Genomic DNA, 19,583 nt, shown 5'->3' with positions numbered 1-19,583 from the left:
ATCTTATACCAGACGTTAAGCAGGGCGACCCCTCGATAGTTGTCACATTTCAGTTTGTCGCCCTTCTTATGTATTGGACAAATCAGAGCTGTTTTCCATTCTCCTGGTAGTTCTTCTTTGGTCCATATTGCCTGTATCAGTTGGTGTATTTTTTCTGCAAGTTTCTCTCCTCCTGCCTGGATCATTTCAGCCTGTATTCCATCTTCACCTAGACTCATATTCTGTTTAAGGTGTCTGATTCTGGTTTTTATCTCATCCAGGGGGTAGTTGGGGGACAGTCTGCATCGGCTGTAATTGGGTACTGGAAATCAAACTGCAGTTCGGGTTCATCACAATTCAGCAGCTATCGAAAGTAATCTTTCCATCTCTCAGCTATGTCCCTATCGTTCGTCAGGATCTTATCATGGGAATCTTTGACAAATTTCTGCTTGGCCTGGTGACCTTTGCAGAGACACTTCACCCTCAGAAACATTTCCCTAGCCTTTTGTCCTCTGAAGTCTGTTTCTGCTTCAGTGATGATATTCCTTATGTATTTCCTCTTTGCTCTTCTCAGAATTGTTTGTGTAGTCTTTCGGACCTCCTCAAATTGTGCTTTGGCCTGTGCCAGATTTGTCCCCTTCAGCCACTTGTTCCTGGCTTCCTTTCTCCTTTCCAGGGCATCTGCACATTCCTTTCCAAACCAGATCTTCTTGCCCACTGGGTTTCCCATGAGTGTTTCCTTTGCTGTATTCCTAACTGAGCGCTAGATGTTTCCCCACATTACACATGGAAATAATCGTCTCAGCCTTATTACCACATATTTCCATTCTGCCTCCACCTGCAACTACCAGTACAAGTCATTCAGCTGTCATCCACTTAGTTTGGAGACGAGCTACATAATCAACAATGTGGATGAGGATAAAGACACATGAAAACAGACATAAATACCACTGCCATGTTAGAGTAGATAAAATCCTCATTTACCTACAATGATCAGTACGCTGTATTCAACTGTGATCAGGAGGTCATGCCAGACACAACTTTTTGAAGGTCAGCAACATAACCAGCAACGTGGCAGTAGTGAAAACCCATGGGGACGTACCTCTAGTAATGCGTTACCTAAAACCACTATCACACCAGACTGCACTACTGTTTAGTGGTTTGATGGATGAACAACTTAACTGCAGGGTGAGCTAAATGAACATCATCAACCTCACTGTGAAGATTTGCAGGAACATTCCGCTGAGCACCATCACCACATGCATACAGTCTCAAATCTGCAACCACCAGCAAGCAACATTTTGCACCCGATTCAGTAACCAGCCACGTAGGTGTTCAACTTAGCTGGAGTATGAGCTACACGACCACCACCCATGTGGTGTGGGTGAAGATTAATCAGAACAATGAGCACAGCAGCACCATATATCTCAAAGCATGGTTCACATGCGGCTACGAACTGTCAGTGGGGAAATGGTCGAAAAATGCAGTTGAAGGATAAACTACTCACCACCTTGAACAGGTGAGGAATGAAAGAGACAATGACCATCAACACGGCTTTCTATTCACAGGTTTGTTATCGATAGTTAAGAATTTATTTACGTATGTAATGAGTCCCATGTTTATATGTTATATAGATAAAGCAGAATGTATGTGTGTATGACTGAATGTCCAGTATCTTTTTCGCAAACCCCTGGATCGATATCAGATAAATTTGGCACACAGACAGTCGGCCTCTTGAGTATCAGCATTGCGGGTTTTATAACATTCTATTTTCAATAAGAGTGGAGATGGGGAAAAACGTTCTTTTTACAGTCTCTGGCGTATAGGCTGCCCTGAACAACAGACAAATGTGTGGCAATCGTATTAGCCTTTCAAATCATACTACTTTTCTGGGCAGCCTACATGTCAGGGGCAAGAAATAGTTTATTGGGCTCTAACATGTAGGCTGCCTGCATATGAGTGTGTTATGGTAGAGTAGTATTGACCTTCTTTATCGGTTTGCTTTGCATGACAGCCTATATGTCAGGGGGAAATAAATGATTTTCAAGCCCCTGATGTGTGGCATTACATGTATGTTGTGGGATTAGTATCAGCTTGCTTCACTGGACTGCCTTGCATGGGCTACATGTGGAGATGGGCATGTCTACGGAGGGGAGAGGTGGAGATGGATAGATAAGGGGATGAACAGAGTGAGGGGGGGACAGAGAGAGGGGAAGACGGGGAGATGTGCGAGGCAGATGTAAGGTGTAGAGCGGTAGTGGGCAGGTGGAAAAGAAAGAGGATGAGGTGGAGATGGAAAGAGAGAAGGGGAGGAGGATATAGTCAGAGGGGGGGGGGGGCTAGACAGACATGGAAAAGATTATTTCTCGATTTCTTCACATTTTTGATCCAGCCATGTCGCCTAGTTTCCCTGCACTTCCTATTTATTTCATTCCTGAGTGACTAATATTTCAGTATTATTGAATTTCCCTGAACATTTTTGTACTTCCTTCTTTCATCGATCAACTTTAGTATTTCTTCTGTTACCCCTGGTTTGTTTGCATTTACCTTCTCTATACCTATATCTTTTTTCCAACTTCTATGACTGCCCTCTTTAGAGATCACTGTGGCTTTAGGAAAAGGGAAGGCACTGGGGAAGCAGTTCTGACGTTGCAGTTGATAATGGAAGCAAGATCAAAGAAAAATCAAAACATGTTCATAGGATTTGTCGACCTGGTAAAAGCGTTCGACTATTTAAAATGGTACAAGATGTTCTGAGAAAGGTAGAGGTAAGCTGTGGGGAAAGACGAATAATATACAATATTTACAAGAGTTGAGAGGGAACAATGAGAGTGGAAGACCAAGATCGAAGTACTTGGATTAAAAATGGTGTAAAGCGGGGATGTAGTCTTTCACTCCTACTGTTCAGTTTATACATCGAATAAGGAATGATAGAAATAAAAGAAAGATTCAAGAGTGGAACCAAAATTCAAAGTGAAAGGGTATCAATGAGAAAATTCGCTGATGATGTTGCTATCCTCAGTGGAAGGGAAGAAGAATTACAGGCTCTGCTGAATGGAATGAACAGTCTAATGAGTACATAATATGGAGTGAGAGTAAATCGAAGGAAGACGAAAGTAATGAGGACATGCGAACAGCGAGAAACATGACGTCGAAACTGGCATTCACGAAATAGATGAATTTTGCTACGTGGGTAGCAGAATAACCCATGATGGACGGAGCAAGGAGGACATAAAAAGGAAACTAGCTCTGGCGAAAAGGGCATTCCTGGCCAAGAGAAGTCTAGTAGTATCGAACATGGCCCTATATTTCAGGAAGAAAATTCTGAGAACGTATGTTTGGAGAACAGCATTGTACGGCCGTGAAACATGGACTGTGGGAAAACCGGAACAGAAGATAATCAAACAATTTGAGAAGTAGTGCTACAGAAGGATGCCGACTTGCAAGGTAAGGGGTTGGGTTGTTTGTGGGAAGAGACCAAACTGCGAGGTCATCGGTCTCGTTGGATCAGGGGAGGATGGGAAAGGAAGTCGGCCGTGCCCTTTCAGAGGAACCATCCCGGCATTTGCCTGGTGTGATTTAGGGAAATCATGGAAAACTTGAATCAAGAGGGCCAGTAGCGGGATTGAACCGTCGTCCTCCCGAATGCGAGTCCAGTGTGCTAAGCACTGCGCCACCTCGATCGGTGCAAGGTAAGGAATGAGGAGGATCTCGGCAGAACCAGCGAAGAAAGGAACATTATGGAAAATGTTGACAAGAACAAGGGACAGGATGGTAGAACATGTGTTACAACATCAGGAAAAAGTCTCCATGGTACTAGATGGAGCTGTAGAGGGCAAAAACTAGAGAGGAAGACTGAGACTGGAATATAGCCAGCAAATAACTGAAGACGTAGGTTGCGAGAGCTACTGTGAGATGATGAAGTTGGTACGGGAGAAAATTCGTGGCAGGCTCCGTCATATCAGCCAGAAGAGTGACATCAAAAAAGCTGTACATTGCTCATATACAATATTTAAAGGTTTTAAAAAAGCGAGCAGGCTCCATGCAGTGTGTACCTTCCGTCTCATAACGTACGTTACTACATGATTTGGATTTTTTATAGGCTATTTGTCTCCTGATTCCTTTTCCATCTTATTCTACATCTCTTCCATCAAGTTGCACACAAAATATTTCATTATTCCTTCATTACACATAAATACTGAACTTTGATGGACATATCTTTTCCTGAACTCGAATGTTATGAAGTATCTCGAAAAGCAGAGCCTGCTCGACGCCAACCAAAATGAATTCTGCATACAGTGTCCAGTTTGAGCTTTCCTCACATGGCGTTCTGAATGCGTCGGCAGTCAGTTGGACGCAGTATTTCTTGACTCCCGAAAAGCATTTGAGTCGGCATCACATCCACGTTTACAGTCGGAAGTACAGTCATATCGGATATCAGAAGAAATTTGTGAGTAAACTGAGGACGTCTTCGTAGCGAGGATGCTGCGTGTTATCTCTGCTAGACAATCATTTACAGATGTAGAAATAACTTTAGCCGTGATCCAGGAAAGTGTGTCAGGCCCTAGCTGTTCCTGTTGTATATTAATAACCTAGCAGACACTATTAATGATAACTTCAGAAGATGATGCTCTAACGTATAAAGAAGTAAGGAGTGCTAGTTCTGCAAGGTTCGCAGGAGAGCTTGTGTTAAGTTTGGAAGGTTGGAGACGAGGTACTGCCAGAAGTAAAGCTGTGAGGACGGGGCGTGATTCGTGCTTGGGTAGCTCAGTTGGTAGAGCACTTGCCCGCGAAGGCAAAGGTCCCCAGTTCGAGTCTCGGTCCGGCACACACTTTTAATCTGCCAGGAAGTTTCATATCAGCGCACACTCCGCTGCAGAATGAAAATCTCATTCTATAAAGAAGTACTCTCTAAAAACAGCTGGAGTTTTGTTCACCTAGATGTTGATAAAACCACAGGACTTAATAACAAAATTGGTCTTGATATGTATTCTAACTGCTGGAAAGAATGATAACTTTCTATAAGTATACAAGAATGTAAAATTATGCACCCCTCAAAGTCGCGAAAAAGAGTTTCTGTGACTACAATATCCATGATGTGGAAGTGAGATCATCCACCACATACAAATATCTGGGTGTAACAGGCTCAGACATAGGTAAAGCAAGTGGTAGACTTTGGCTTAGTGGTGGAATACTACGCAAATACTATCAGTCTGCGAAGGAGATTGCTTTGCCGGACGGAGTGGCCGAGCGGTTCTAGGCGCTACAGTCTGGAACCGCGCTGCTGTTACGGTCGAGGTTCGAATCCTGCCTCGGGCATGGATGTGTGTGCTGCCCTTTGGTTAGTTAGGTTTAAGTACTAAGATCTAGGGGACTGATGACCTGAGAAGTTGAGTCCCATAGTGCTCAGAGTCATTTGAACCATTTTAAGCACTAGTATATTGCACAAATTTGGGGGACCGACACCAAATATAACTAGCAGGTGATATCCACCAAGTATAAATGAGGCAAGTACAATTGGTCATAAGTTTGTTTGACCCACAGGAGAGCATCAGGGAGAGAATCCTGTTCCGGCAGCTGTTTGAAGAAGGACGCCAAATATCATGTGAAAGCCTACATATAAGCTTTCAAGGATCAGTATTAATTGAAGAATCTAGTAGTACTTGAACGTGCTATTTACTGGTCTCATAGGACTGTAAAGACAAAATTAGATTAACTATAGCAAATACATAAGATCACCAGTTGCCAGAAAACCACTGAGGGTAATGTAGCATAGAATTTACTGAAAGGCTGCTGACAATCTACATCTACATCTACATATATACTCCTCTAGCCACCAAGCGGTGTGTGGCGGAGGGCACAATTCGCGCCAAAGTCATATTTCCCCCTCTTTTCCACTAGCGGATCGCGCGAGGGAAAAACGACTGTCTGAACGCCTCAGTACAAGCTCTTCTTTCCCTTATATTTGAATGATGATCATTACGCGATTTGAAAGTTGGTGGTAATAATATATGCTCTACATCATCGGTGAAGATTGGATTTCGGAATTTAGTGAGCAGCCCCTTCTGTTTAGAGCGTCGTCTATCTGCAAGTGTATCCCACTTCAAACTTTCTATGAGATTTGTAACGCTCTCGCGATGGTTAAATGTACCAGTCACGAATTTTGCCGCTCTTCTTTGGACCTTCTCAGTCTCTTGAATCAGACCGAACTGGTAAGGGTCCCATACAGACGATCAATACTCCAAGACTGGACGAACTAACGTATATTGTAAGCTATTTCCTTCGTCGAAGGACTGCATCGCTTCAGGATTCTACCAATAAACCGTAATCTAGAGTGCGCCTTACATGTTACTTGTGTAATCTGATCATTCCATTTGAGATCATTTTGAATAGTCACACCCAGATACTTGACTGATGTTACCGCTTCCAAAGACTGATCATTTATTTTATACATTAATGGGGATTTTCGCCTTGTTATACGCAGAAGGTTACACTTGCTAATATTGAGAGATAACTGCCAGTCATTACACCACACATTTATTTCCTGCAAATCCTCATTGATTTGCTCACAACTTTCGTGTGATACTACTTTCCTGTAGACCACAGCATCATCGGCAAACAGTCTAAGGCCGCTGTCAATACCATCAACCAGATCGTTTAGGTAAATCGTAAAAAGCAGAGGAGTTATTACGCTGACCTGGGGCACACCTGAAGTTACGCTTGTTTCTGTTGAAGTCACCCCGTTCAGGACGACATACTGCGCCCTGTCTGTTAGAAAACTTTCTATCCAACCGCATATGTCATCGGACAGACCGTAAGCGCGCTCTTTTTGTAGCAAGCGACAGTGCGGAACTGAGTCGAACGCCTTTCGAAAGTCGAGAAATATGGTATCAACGTGGGAGCCGGTATCTAGAGCCTGTTGTATATCATGCACAAAGAGCGCCAGCTGTGTCTCGCATGACCGCTGTTTCCTAAAACCGTGCTGGTTTCTGCAGATGAGCTACTCAGAGTCTAGAAAGGTCATTATGTCTGAACACAAAATATGTTCCATGATTCTACAACAAATCGATGTAAGTGAAATTGGCCAGTAATGATGTGGTCATAGAGTGTTTACTGACATTAGCAGGGCCTTCAAGTACATGCATGTACTCGGTGATGAAGAGCGTGCTGTGGATGACGGGTGAAGATGATTTATTAACCTTATTGTAGGTCTGCTGTAGATGACAGACAGTAACTTCACTGGAGTGCTACTGTTAATGCGTTTATCAAAGACTGGTGGCTCACCTTGGTGGAGTCCTCGAGCATGCGCGTGTGCTCAGCGATGAAACGCACACAGAAGCAGGAGCGGTGCACCTCCGGGGGACAGCGAGAGTGGGGGAAGGCTGGGGGACTCCGCAGCGCCCCTTGGGGGTGTGGGGGCGCCGCCAGCCCCAGGCCCAGTGGAGGCAGTGGCGGCAGCGGGGGCGGGCTCTTGCACGCCTCCTCTGCGTCGGACAGTCTCTCTGCCTCCAGTGCCGCTCCCAGGGGGCCGTGCACCTGGCAGCTGCCGCCCAGCAGCCCGCCGTCCAGCAGGCTGTGCAACACACCGGCACACTCACCACACTCCGCATATTCTCCGTTTCTACACCACGCGTCAACACATTCATCACTCTCCAAATATCTTACAGCGATATGGGACACACCAACATAATCATTATACTCCACATCTCCTCCATTCCCACACAACACAGCAACACATTCATCACACTCCAAACCTCCTCCAGCACTACAGCACACAACAATATAATCAACATATCTCACATCTCCTCCATTTCCACACATACAGCAACATACCACATTACACATCTTCTCCATTTCCACACAGCACAGCAACACACTCACCACAGTCTGAATCTACATATCCACTTCACACACCAACGCAAGCACCACCCTCCACATCATATTCGTCTTCATACTACACACCAACAGGTTCATCACATGCCACATATCCTACATCTCCATACCACACACCAAGACACCACACTCCAGGTGTCCTCCATTCCCACACAACACATCAACACATTCATCACACTCCAAATCTCTTACAGCGCTACAGCACACACCAACATAATCACTCCACATCTGTTCCATTCCCACACAACACAGCAACATAGTCACCACATTCCACATCTTCTCCATTTCCACACAGAATAGCAACACACTCATCACACGCCGAATCTATATACTTCACACACCAACACACGCACCACCCTCCACATTATCTTTGTCTTCACACTACACACCAACAGGTTTGTCACATGTCACATATCCTACATCTCCATACCACACACCAAGACTCCACACTCCACATCTCCTCCATTCCCACACTTACAGCAACATACTCACCACATTCCACATCTTCTCTATTTCCACACAGCATGGCAACACACTCACCACAATCCGAATCTACATATCCACTTCACACACCAACACACACACCACCCTCCACGTCATATTCGCCTTTACACTACACGCCAACAGGTTCGTCACATGTCACATATCATAGATCTCCATACCACACACCAAGACACCACAGTCTAGGTCTCCTATATTCCCACACAACACATCAACACATTCATCATACCCCAAATCTCTTACACACCAACATAATCACAAACTCCACATCTCCTCCATTCCCACACATACAGCAACATACTCACCACATTCCACATCTTCTCCATTTCCACAGAGCATAGCGATGCACTCACCACAGTCCGAATCTACATATCCACTTCACACACCAACACACACACCACCTTCCACATCATCATCATCATCATCTTTACACTACACACCAACAGGTTCGTCACATGTCACATATTCTACATCACCATATCACACACTAAGACACCACACTCCAGGTCTCCTTCATCTCCACACAACATATCGATACATTCCACCACACTCTACAAATTCTCCAGTTCTACACCTCATACACAAACGCTGATCACACTCCACATTTCATCACACGACAATACACTCACCAAACTCCACAGTCCATCCATTTGTACACAACGGAGCACCACACTCACCAGACTGCACACCTTCTCCACCCACACAGCACTGACCAACACATGCATCACGCTGAGAGTGGCTATAGTTATCAAGCTGTTTGAATTAAAAATAATATAATGATATCATCATCATTCGATGTCTGGATAAACAGTAACTAATGACATGAGGCGCATCATAGAAGCAAATGAAACAGTATGTTTTCCACATTACGTACAGAATGTGAAGCAACCTATTGTACTGCTACGTTTCCCCCCAACTGGTTCTATTCGGAAACAGACCTCGTTAACATTACATAAGAACTCTTCACATAATCACATTGGCAAAACACATAATTTATGTAACAAACGCCACTGGCACAGTCTAAGTACCAGGGGTACTGTAACTCGTCCACCTGCTGAAGCGATAGTTTCACAGTAAACAAATGGAAACATAGGGAAAATGCATGTCACTGAATCAATCAACGGTCTTCAGTTGAAGATGGTGTGGGTAGATTGCACATCACTGGAGAGAAGGTAGAAATTCTACTCATCTATGAAGAACGTAAGCTAAAAAAACAGTAACTGCAATAATGTTTCCTTCTTTTCAACAGAGATACATACAATACAATACTGTAATACATTTCAACGCTATGCTGTGTACAGTATATTTTCGGAACGAACAAAGTTACAAGAAAGACGATCATGCATGTTAACGTCCCACTAGTACCTGAACAACATATGCTTGATACATTGTTTATCTTGCTTCTGGGCAAAAAGTTGTTTGGCGTGGCCAAGATAAACGGAACAAACACCCTTATGTTATTGTCCGTTTTCGTCTCATCTGCTATCACAGTCGGCGTTATCAGACACGTTATCATTTGCTGAAAACTTGTCTATTAAGTACATTGGAGATGACTGTTAACCACTTGGTAAGGTATTTTTCGAAAAGAGTTGACGTTCATTGACAACGACAGATACGCTGTCTTCCTCTACGATTTTTACCCTCCACGCTGCCGTCCAATGCTAAATTGGTGATCCCATGATGCTGATGAGAGACCAGATCAGCCAATCATCCAGACTGTTGCCCCTGCAACTACTGAAAAGGCTGCTGCTCCAATCCAGGAACCACACTTTTGTCTGGCCTGTCAACAGATACCCCTCCGTTGTGGTTGCTCCTACGGTACGGCTATCTGTATCGATGAGGCACGCAAGCCTCCCCACCAACGGTAACGTCCTTGGTTCATGGGGGAGAGGGGGGAGGAATATGCTGATGGAAAAAAATTGCAACACAAGGAGGAGTTGTGTAACATAAACGAAAGTTGGTAGACGTGTTTCTACATTTGAAAGATGACGTATATTAAAATTTCATACCAGGTTCGCCGATGACATTGTAATTCTGTCAGAGACAGCAAATGACTTGGAAGAGCAGTTGAACGGATTGGACAATGTCTTGAAAGGAGGGTATAAGATGAACATCAACAAAAGCAAAACGAGGATAATGGAACGTAGTCGAATTAAGTCGGGTGATGCTGAGGGAATTAGATTAGGAAATGAGACACTTAAAGTAGTAAACGTGTTTTGCTATTTGGGGAGCAAAATAACTGATGATGGTCGAAGTAGAGAGGATATAAAATGTAGACTGGCAATGGCAAGGAAAGCGTTTCTGAAGAAGAGAAATTTGTTAACATCGAGTATGGATTTAAGTGTCAGGAAGTCGTTTCTGAAAGTATTTGTATGGAGTGTAGCCACGTATGGAAGTGAAACATGGACGATAAATAGTTTGGACAAGAAGAGAATAGAAGCTTTTGAAATATGGTGCTACAGAAAAATGCTAAAGATTAGATGGGTAGATCAGATAACTAACGAGGAGGTATTGAATAGAATTGGAGAGAAGAGGAGTTTGTGGCACAACTTGACCAGAAGAAGGGATCGGTTGGTAGGACATGTTCTGAGGCATCAGGGGATCACAAATTTAGCATTGGAGGGGAGCGTGGAGGGCAAAAATCGTAGAGGGAGACCAAGAGATAAATTCACCATGCAGATTCAGAAGGATGTAGGTTGCAGTAAGTACAGGGAGACCAAGAAGCTTGCACAGGATAGAGTAGCATGGAGAGCTGCATCAAACCAGTCTCAGGACTGAAGACCACAACAAGAACAACAACAACAACAACAACAACCAGTCACGTAAGAGTGGGACTAGTAGTGTCACTTTGAGGATGAAAATCCGGGAGCTCCATGTTCAAATGTGTGTGAAATCTTATGGGACTTAACTGCAAAGGTCATCAGTCCCTAAGCTTACACAATACTTAATCTAAATTATCCTAAGGACAAACACACACCCATGCCCGAGGGAGGACTCGAACCTCCACCGGGACCAGCCGCACAGTCCATGACTGCAGCGCCTAAGACCGCTCGGCTAATCCCGCGCTGGTTTGGTTTAAATACACCCTGTAACGGTCGCGAGCGATAGTTTCCTTTGGGACTGGAAATTTTGAGTTGGTCAACAATGTCTTTAAGGCGATGAAGATGGCATTATCAGTGCCTCACTGAGTTTGATCAAACTCGTGTGGTAGGGCTGCGAGAAGTTGGATATTCCTTCTGCGATAGTGCAGAAAGACTTGGCAGGAATGTAGCCACTGTACATGATTGTTGCCAGCAGTGGTCACGGGAATGTAAGGTAGCAAAAAGACTGGACGCCGGTCGGCTACAGGGCACTACCAAGAAGGAGGACCTTCGTGTTCTGCATATGGCTCTGGCGCATAATACAGCATCTGCTGCAGCAATTTGAGCACCAGTTGGTACCACAGCGCCACAACGAACTGTTACGAATCTATTACTTCAAGCCAGAAGCTCCGTAAGCGTGTATTGCACTGACCCCAAACCACTGCCAATTGCGACTTCAGTAGTATCAAGCGAAAGTTTATTTGACGGGAGGGGGGAGATTTGTTATGTTTTCTGATGAAGTCTAGATCTGTCTCGGTGTCCGTGATGACCGTGTACTGGTTGGGAGGAGGAAAACTGAGGCCCTGCAACCAACCTGTCTACGTGCCAGACACACCGGACGTACACTTGGAGTTATGGTCGGGGGTGGAATTTCCTATGACAGCAGGAGCACTCTCATGGTTATCCCATGCAAATTTGTAAGTTCATCTGGTCGTGTGACTAGGGCCTCCCGTCGGGTAGACCGTTCGCTAGGTGCAAGTCTTTCGACTTGACGCCACTTCGGCGACTTGCGCGTCGGTGGGGATGAGATGATGGTGGTGAGGACAACACAACACCCAGTCCCTGAGCGGAGAAAATCTCCGACCCAGATGGGAATCGAACTGGGCCCTTAGGATTGACATTCTGTCGCGCTGAGCAGTCAGCTACCGGGGCCAGACAGTCCACCTGGTGATTCGATGTGTTGTGTTGCCATTCATGAACAGCGTTCGAGGGGGTGTTTCCAAACAGGATAACGCTAGCTCATACGCCGCTGTTTCAACATAGTACGTTGTACAGAGCATCGACACGTCGCGTTAGCCTCTTAGATCATCAGATCTGTCTCCAATCGAGCACGTATGGGACCTCATCGGACAACATCATCCACAAGCATCATTAACAATCCCTGTATTGATTGACCAAGACCAAAGGCATGGAAAGCCGTTCCACCAACAGACATCTGTCACCCGTGCAACGCAATGTATACACGTTTGCATGCTTGCATTCAACATTCTGACCGTCACAGCTGTTATTAATGTACCAGAATTTCACATTTACAGTAGCTTATCTCGCGCTTACATTAACCTGTGATACTGCTGTGTTAATCACTTGTATACTCCTATATTACCTAGACAAATGTATTCCCGAAATTTTATTTTCTACATTGATGGTGTAGTGATTTTTTTCGTCAGAGGAATACAAGGTAAATAATTTAAAATTTATGTAGAAAAGTTGAGGCAAAATACATGGAGATAGGGATCGAGGTGATCCCTTCTTAAAGATGTTCGACAATGCGTTCAACATTAAGGACTCCCTTATTTCTGCTGCGAAAACACGGAGAAAGGTGGCACAGAGAACTCAAAAAAGAATTTGGAGAATTATAGGACACAGGGATACTACTGGAGTGGATGACCGCTACCTGCGGATTATGGCCCGGAGGAACCGTGACAGCAACGCCACCACGTTGAATGATGCCTTTCCTGCAGTCACAGGACGTCGTGTTACGACTCAAAATGTGTGCAATAGGCTGCGCGATGCGCAACTTCTCTCCGACGTCCATGGCGATGTGCATCTTTGCAACCACGACACCATGCAGCGCGGTACAGATGGGCCCAACAACATGCCGAATGGACCGCTCAGGATTGGCATCGCGTTCTCTTCACCGATTAGTGTTTCATATGTCTTCAACCAGACAATCGTAGGGGACGTGTTTAGAGGCAAGCCGGTCAGACAGTATTACACACACGCTCCAGCGAGTGCAGCAAACTGGATGTTCCCTCCTGTTTTGGGGTGGCATTATGTTGGGCCGACGTACGCCGCTGGTGGTCATGGAAGGCGCCGTAACGGCTGTACGATACGTGAATGCCATCCTCCGACCTATAGTGCAACCATATCGGCAGCATATTGGCGAGGCATTCGTGTTCATGGACGACAATTCGCGCCTCCATCGTGCACATCTTGTGAATGACTTCCTTCACGATAGTGATACCGCTCGACTAGGGTGGCCAGCGTGTTCTACTTACATGAACCCTATCGAACGTGCCTGGAATAGATTGAAAAGGGCTGTTTATGGACGACGTGATCCACCAACCACTCTGAGGGATCTATGTCGAATTGCCGTTGGGAAGTGGGCCAGTCTGGACCAACAGTGCCTTGATGAACTTGTGCACAGTATGCCGCGACGAATACAGGCATGCATTAATGCCGGACGACAGTGCTACTGGGTATTAGAGGTACCGATGTGAACGGCAATTTGGAGCACCACCTCTGAAGGCATCACTGCATGGTGGTACAACATGCAGTGAGGGATTTTCACGAGCAATAAAAATGGCGGTAATGATGTTCATGTTGACCTGTATTCGTATTTTCTGTACAGGTTCCGGGAGTCTCGGATCCGAGGTAATGCAAAATTTTTCTGATGTGTGTATGAATGACGATCCAACGTATCATGAACCACTATCGTTCGCGATCGGTTTGAAGAACATTCTGGACAGTTCGAGCGAATTGTTTGTGCTATGTCTCTCGTAGTTAGATCCTTGAGAAATAACACGTTCCAAATCAACAAGAGAAAGATTTATAACATGACTGGATATTAGGTAAACAAAAAACTACTTCTTACAAAAGATAATCTCATCTCTCGCAGAAATCGGTGAGGTGCTCTCCTAGACAACAACAAAGTTAATTAAGATGAAGGGACGCAAAGGCTACTCTAACGAAGTTTCCTACTGGAAGGGAGCAGGGTGTACCAGCCAGCAGCTGGCCAAAGATACTTATCGGAGGCGACGTTGGAGAGGTCCAACGTCGCGTTGCGATGGTTCCAACCGAGCTCTGATTGTGGAGTTACTATTAGCGGGGACAATAGTTGGCCGAGAGCGTCAGAGAACTACCGACGAGTGGAGTTGCACCGCTGTAAATAGCGGCTGCGCTGGGGCATACTTCTGGATATTCTTCCTCACACGTGACTCAGCGGAGGGAAGTAGATCTCTAGCGAGGATGCCCCCACCCCCTCCCCCCGTTGTGCTAGCCCCGCTGTCTCGCTATGACGCACGCCGGGCGCCGGAGCCCTTGTTGGAGACGCCTTACAGGTACGCATGTCCGCGATACTTTCCTGTAAGCCAGGTTGCCGGTCTGTCAGGCGTACTGCTGGTATATGACAGCTTGGCTACGCTGATCTCCCGACATGAATCCCATCGAACATTTCATGGGATATAATCGAGAGGTCAGTTCGTGCACAAAAGCTTGCACTGGCAACACTTTCGAGATTAAAGCGGCTGTATAGGAAATATGGCTAAATATTTCTGCAGTAGACTTCCAGCGACTTGTTGCGTCCAGGCAACGTCGAGTTGGTCCAATACGAAAGGAAATAGGAGGTCCGACACGATATTTCTGCAGCTGGCACATCTAATCATTCTGTCTGATATTGATTGCAAATACCGTAATGTAGCTCAATTTTTTACATTAAATAAATGTAATATAATTGACAGTTAATGGTCCACCTCATATCATAACGTCTATCTCTTTCTTATACTTGTCAGAGCTGCCTGCACACTTCCCCTTGTCACACAGTCCTTTATTGAAAATTCTGTCTTTATTACTTCAATCTTCTTGTCTTTCATTATCTCTTCAGATTCATATGGCAGTAAACACGGCTGCAAATGTTCTAAAGTAATCAATATTTTTGTTGTTCTTAATGCCATAAATTATCGTCACTATTACTACTAGCATCGTTATAATTATTATTGTTATTGTTTTTATTATTATTACTCACAATTATTACTGTTCCATGTTAAGTGTGTGTGAATGGTTTTGTATGCATTGTTCCTGACTCCACGTAAGAGAAAGCCTCAAGGCCCTGAACCTGTTAGGCTAAACTATAAATAAATAAACTTATTAGTAGGATGAATAACGTAACAAAAGAATTAGTGCTAACAAATTTATAGAGCGAGGTTAAGAAAATGCTCTCTGAATGAATTGACTTCACAAAGTGTGTCCCGACTTACTGCAAATTACAGCGTCTGTAAGTTGACTAGCGAGACTGTTGAAAGATGATGTTTAAGAAGTTATCATCCACAACAGTGAACGAACTTCTCTGTTTTTACCATCTCTGCTAGAAGTCAGCTGTTTAGTTTTATCTTATGATGCACCTACCAGTAGCCTGGACCATGGATCACTTTCATTTATTCGATAACTGCCACTTTAAGTAAAAATAACGCCTTGCTCGATGCGTGGATTACTTCTGTGTCCATCCTCTGCTCATTTGCTGTGCTTCATGAAAGCGTATGAAACTGTCGACAACTGATATGTCTTTATGATTTAATTCAATCTGTTATAGTCACACTAATACCAATGAAAGGAAAAAGGAGAGATCCGCTGAATGACAGAGCCGTATCACAAATATCTGGAGCGCCGTCCGATGTCGTTTCTGAACACGGATTCCTACCTTCCATTTCTTCCTGGAGACACCCTCTACAACTTCTCAAACTTTGTCGCAACATTTTTGGGGCACCTGGCACATTCCACATTATGTACGAATGTTTACTCGAGCACTGACAAGCACTTGCATGTCTCAAAGAATGCGTAGCTACTCTTCCATCTACTAGAGTAGCTTTGTCTTTAGCTGAGTACATAGAGTATAAATATCCACGGAGCGAGCATAGTCTACTGCGCATGTTCTCAACATCAAACCGGGCCAGTCACGTGGTAATGGGACGTCGCCTCTTGTCTGCAATTTGTGGTAACGGCGAACCTTTAGTATTACACGTATTCACCTGTTTTTACATTCGTTTCTACACGTTTTAGAAGTAATAGCAGCCATGGTGCAGTATTGTTGTTGCTACGGATGTGAAGAGAAGTACGTCAAAGCAGGGCCAGTTACTTTAGACAGGTACGTACAACAAATCTCTAATAGTGCATATCATATTGATGTGAGACGCTTTATATGTTTAAATATATCGAGACGCGTTATTGTAGTGTCTTGTATTGTAGAGCAAATTTCAGCGATTTTTTTCTGTCGATGTGTTCGTGAGAGAAATGCTAGATAAATTTGCAACTGTGTTCAAGCTGCCTGTCAGTGTTTACGTATTCGTGCTATGTCATCTACAGATCAGATTTATAAGAGAGAGTGTGATTAATTTCCTCCAGTTTATTCAGGTGAATAAGTGCAATAGAAAACCTAAAAAGAATATTGTTGGGTGTCAAATAAGCAGGTGGTGTAAATTGCTTATTTATACCAAGAATTTCATTGCTACAAATGAGTTTTTACCCTCCTTCCTGTGATGCATCGGCGCCCAACACAGTGTCATTGTGATGCAATTAATTAGAATGGAGATTCGACAACATGAATAAGTGCAATAGAAAACCTAAAAAGGTAATCTTCGCTTAGAGTGACCATACGTCCCAATTAATCGGGATTGTCCCGTTTTTTGAGGCTCCAAAATTTGTCCCAACTTTTTTTTTAAAACAAGCAATTTGTCCAGATTTTCAAGGATTATTTTCAGACATTTACAAAGTGATTAAAATATTTTCTGAGTGTCGATTTTATAAACTATCAATTGAAACTGACATTCCATACGTTGGTACCCCCTGAAAATGTACAGCTTAAGCACTATAATTGTTGCGTACTCTTATTTTCTTTGCTTTTGCTTGCCATTGTTGTCAGTACTCAGCTTCGTGAAGTGCTAGCACGTCGTGGCGATGCCGAAACGAAAATCAAGTCTTCGGAAGAGCTTCAGAAGAAATTTCCTTGCTTCACTGCTACAGACAATGGCTGTTCAGCAAAATGTAACGTATGTAACTGTGCTGTATCCGCGTCTCATGGTGGTGCTGCAGATCTCAAGCATCATATGGAATCAAAGAAACACAGGAAGAATCTTCGATCGGCAGGTTCCTCTCCAAAAATGACGAGATATTTTGTAACTTCAAATACACAGGAACAGAAAACCTAGCTGCAGCAGAAGGAACACTGTAATTCCATGTTGTTAAACACCACCAAAGCTATTGTTCTAATGTCTGCAGTGTTCAACTAAACAATTCCTGATTCTAAGATTGCAGAAAATGTTTCCTGTATAACAACAAAGTGTGAAGCAGTTATCAACAATATTATAGCTCCGCATTCCCAGAAACAGGTAATAGCTGCTGTAAACAGTGCAAAATACTTTTCAATATCTACTGATGCTAGCAACCATGGGCATCAGAAAATTTTTCCTGTGATAGTTCATTATTTTTCTGTAAGTGAGGGTGGACTGCAGACGAAATTGCTTGATCTTCATGAATTGCAGAACGATAAGTCCGAAACAATTTCCAATTATCTTTCTCATGTTATACAGTCATTCAGTATCATCTCAAAGTGTGTTGCATTTGGTGCAGACAATACTAACTGTAATTTTGGGGGGTTAATGAAGAAAGAGGGTAATAATGTTCACACACATCTGAAAAAAAAATTAAAAAACTCTAACATTGTTGGCATAGGTTGTCCAGCACATGTTGTTCGTAACAAACTTCAAAGTGCTTGTGATGTTTTACCTATTGACATTGGCTGCATTGTCATGAAGTTGTACAACCATTTTCATATTTTTTCTATTCGTGTTGCAGAACTCATTGAATTCTGTGAATTTGTTGGTGTCACTTACAAAAATTTACTTTCCTTTTCCAAAACAAGGTGGCTTTCATTGTTGCCAGCCATAGAAAGGATCTTGAAAATGTATGAACCTTTGAAATCTTACTTTTTGTCACAGTCTAACTCAATGTGCCCTGCAATCTTAAAGAGTTTTTTCACTGATCCTATAAATGAATGTTATTTAGTTTTTGTACATTCACAAATGAGTGTTTTCCAACAATCCATTCTGAGCATTGAGAAACAGAATAATTCCATATGTGAAGTATTAGAAGTCTTAAATAAAGCTTTGACAATACTAAATTCAAGGAAACATGAACATTTTGTACCACTAAGAGTAAAAAACATGCTGAATGATTGTGATGACCAGTCTGTTAAGAGATTTGACATAGCAATATCAACGTTTTATGATGCTTCAGTAGGCTATTTATCCTCATGGTTAGAGAGGTAGCTGAGTTTTCTGTATTCTCATGGATGATGCTCGCAGAACCACCAGAATGGTTAGTAGTTGAAAATACTTTAATGTGGCTAAATGAAAACGGCATTATAATAAATGACAGCCTCTTATTTGATGAAATAGTTCATATAGAGTCATTTGTAAAACAACAAGTGGAAACAAACAGTGAACAATGGAATCAGTTGATGGCACATGAAAAATGGTGTAGGTTTTTCAGATCTTGCCAGTGTAACGAACAGTTCAGAGAATCGCCTAATATAGCGCAGTACTTCTTTTCACTCCCTGCCCGCAATGCAAATGTTGAAACAGTTTTCAGCTTACTATCGTCACAGTGGACAGATGAGAGGAATTGATTTACGGTGAGGAGCGTTAAGTGTATTTTACTGACCTGTTTAAACTTCACTAAATACAGCTGCACTGACTTCTATTCATGCCTATGAGGCAAACCTGAATTGCTGAATGAAATTTCATCTTCGAAGAAATATGATTGCCGTGTGGAATCCACAAAACCCTAAATTTCTTGTGTTCACTAAGAACTTTTTTTTGTAGTGATTGTTACTGTATGTCTTTCTACATTCTGTGTTATAAATGTTACATTTCTTAATAAGTAAATTTCTGAAAACTTGAAATGTACTTCTTTCCAGTCTTTCCATTCTTTGTTTGGTTTTGTGCACACACACACACACACACACACACACACACACACACACACACACACATATATATATATATATATATATATATATATATATATATATATATATATATATATATCAGTGAAGGCTATATTTGCAGAGGAAGAAGA

At 43.2% G+C, this 19,583-nt stretch overlaps 1 protein-coding gene across 1 annotated transcript in view; it reads right to left on the bottom strand.

Annotated features, from left to right (window-relative positions):
* Nucleotides 1–19,583, bottom strand: part of LOC124552712 (acetylcholine receptor subunit alpha-like) — a 699,835-nt gene that overhangs the window by 10,038 nt on the left and 670,214 nt on the right. Inside the window, exon 9 of the mRNA XM_047127053.1 lies at nucleotides 7,264–7,552. Within this exon, the coding sequence (XP_046983009.1) occupies nucleotides 7,264–7,552 (289 nt within the window). The remainder of the gene's footprint in view (nucleotides 1–7,263; nucleotides 7,553–19,583) is intronic.

The sequence above is a fragment of the Schistocerca americana genome, chromosome 10 (assembly GCF_021461395.2).
Source record: "Schistocerca americana isolate TAMUIC-IGC-003095 chromosome 10, iqSchAmer2.1, whole genome shotgun sequence".
NCBI lineage: Eukaryota > Metazoa > Arthropoda > Insecta > Orthoptera > Acrididae > Schistocerca > Schistocerca americana.
Note: the sequence above shows the minus strand (reverse complement) of the source record. Positions and strands in the feature narration are given on the sequence as shown.